This window comes from Nanorana parkeri, unplaced genomic scaffold (genome assembly GCF_000935625.1).
Source record: "Nanorana parkeri isolate BGI_ZX_2015 unplaced genomic scaffold, ASM93562v1 scaffold2339, whole genome shotgun sequence".
NCBI classification, from domain to species: domain Eukaryota; kingdom Metazoa; phylum Chordata; class Amphibia; order Anura; family Dicroglossidae; genus Nanorana; species Nanorana parkeri.
The window spans coordinates 122,508-123,776 of NW_017308607.1; the positions used below are offsets into that span (position 1 = coordinate 122,508).

The following is a 1,269-nucleotide window of genomic DNA, read 5'->3' on the forward strand; positions in this document are numbered from 1 at the left end:
CCTATGGTGTGCAGGTAACATGAGCATCACCTGAATCATATCTCTAGCGTGTAACAAATATCCGGTGGGAGGGCACTGCCGGCAATGTGCCCGGCATACAGGGTCCGAATACACGCGTTCACCGCTGCCCGTCCCACGGCTCTGACGTGTCACAAATATCTCCTCTGCCAACACAATACACCCGGCACACGGAGGAAGAACGCACCGCGCCAGCACTACATGTACAGAGAATGCATGACTGGTCAACCCCGTGTACCTGACATACATCATACAACTGACCCAAGCAACTGCCCACAGTGAATACATGTGATATCTATGCTACACGGGCACCGCTACCCACCCAGCATGTGAGGTGTCCATGGGAGAATGTAGGAGAGCGCACACAGGCACTGCCAGCATAACATCCCCAGGACATAGAGAACGCTGACATGGGCACCTCCAGCCACGTATTATATAACATGGGCACCGCCAGCCATGTATATGACACGGGCACCTCCAGCCATGTATTATATGACACGGGCACCGCCAGCCATGTATTAGATGACACGGGCACCGCCAGCCATGTATTAGATGACATGGGCACCGCCAGCCTTGTATTATGTGACACGGGCACCTCCAGCCATGTATTATATGACACGGGCACCGCCAGCCATGTATTATATGACATGGGCACCGCCAGCCATGTATTATATGACATGGGCACCGCTAGCACTGTATGCCAATGCCTGAGAGCGGGAATGGGCACTGCCAACCATAAAATCTACGTGTCCAGCGCCGTGTAATCACCCCACACCGAGTACAGGGGCCCCGCCTGTAATGACATACAGATGACAGGACAGCCAGGTGAGTTGGCATTGCCAGACCTCAGGGCACACAGACAGGCAGGTAACATAACAGGCTCCACAGCGGCCTCCGCCGGCCCATACCTGCCCCTCCGGTCACGGTTTCGATCACACAGCCGGGCCAGCAGCGCCAGAAGCCCGGGTCCCCTCAGCCTCCTCCACAGCAAAGCGGGCGCCGCCATCTTGGCCGGAAACTAACGAATCTGCAGCCCCGCCCCTCGGTGTGGGTGGGTTCGCCGGTTAGGAAACCACGTGACTTCTGTTGGCTGTACACACGTGGCAGACGGGCTCTGAATGACATGATATCAACAATAAGGGGAGGCAGTATACGGGGGAAGGGGGTGCTAGAAATGGGGTGACCCAGGCCGGGGGGTTTGTGGGTAATACTTATTGCCATAGGGGGATATCACCCTGGTGGTCAGGAGAA

The 1,269-nt window shown here is 56.3% G+C and overlaps 1 protein-coding gene across 1 annotated transcript in view; it reads right to left on the bottom strand.

Moving 5' to 3' along the window:
• Window positions 1–1,054, bottom strand: part of PGS1 (phosphatidylglycerophosphate synthase 1) — a 73,782-nt gene extending 72,728 nt beyond the window's left edge. The window contains 1 exon segment of the mRNA XM_018573334.1: window positions 927–1,054. Within this exon segment, the coding sequence (XP_018428836.1) occupies window positions 927–1,024 (98 nt within the window). The 5' untranslated portion in view covers window positions 1,025–1,054.
• Window positions 1,055–1,269: the final 215 nt, after the last annotated feature.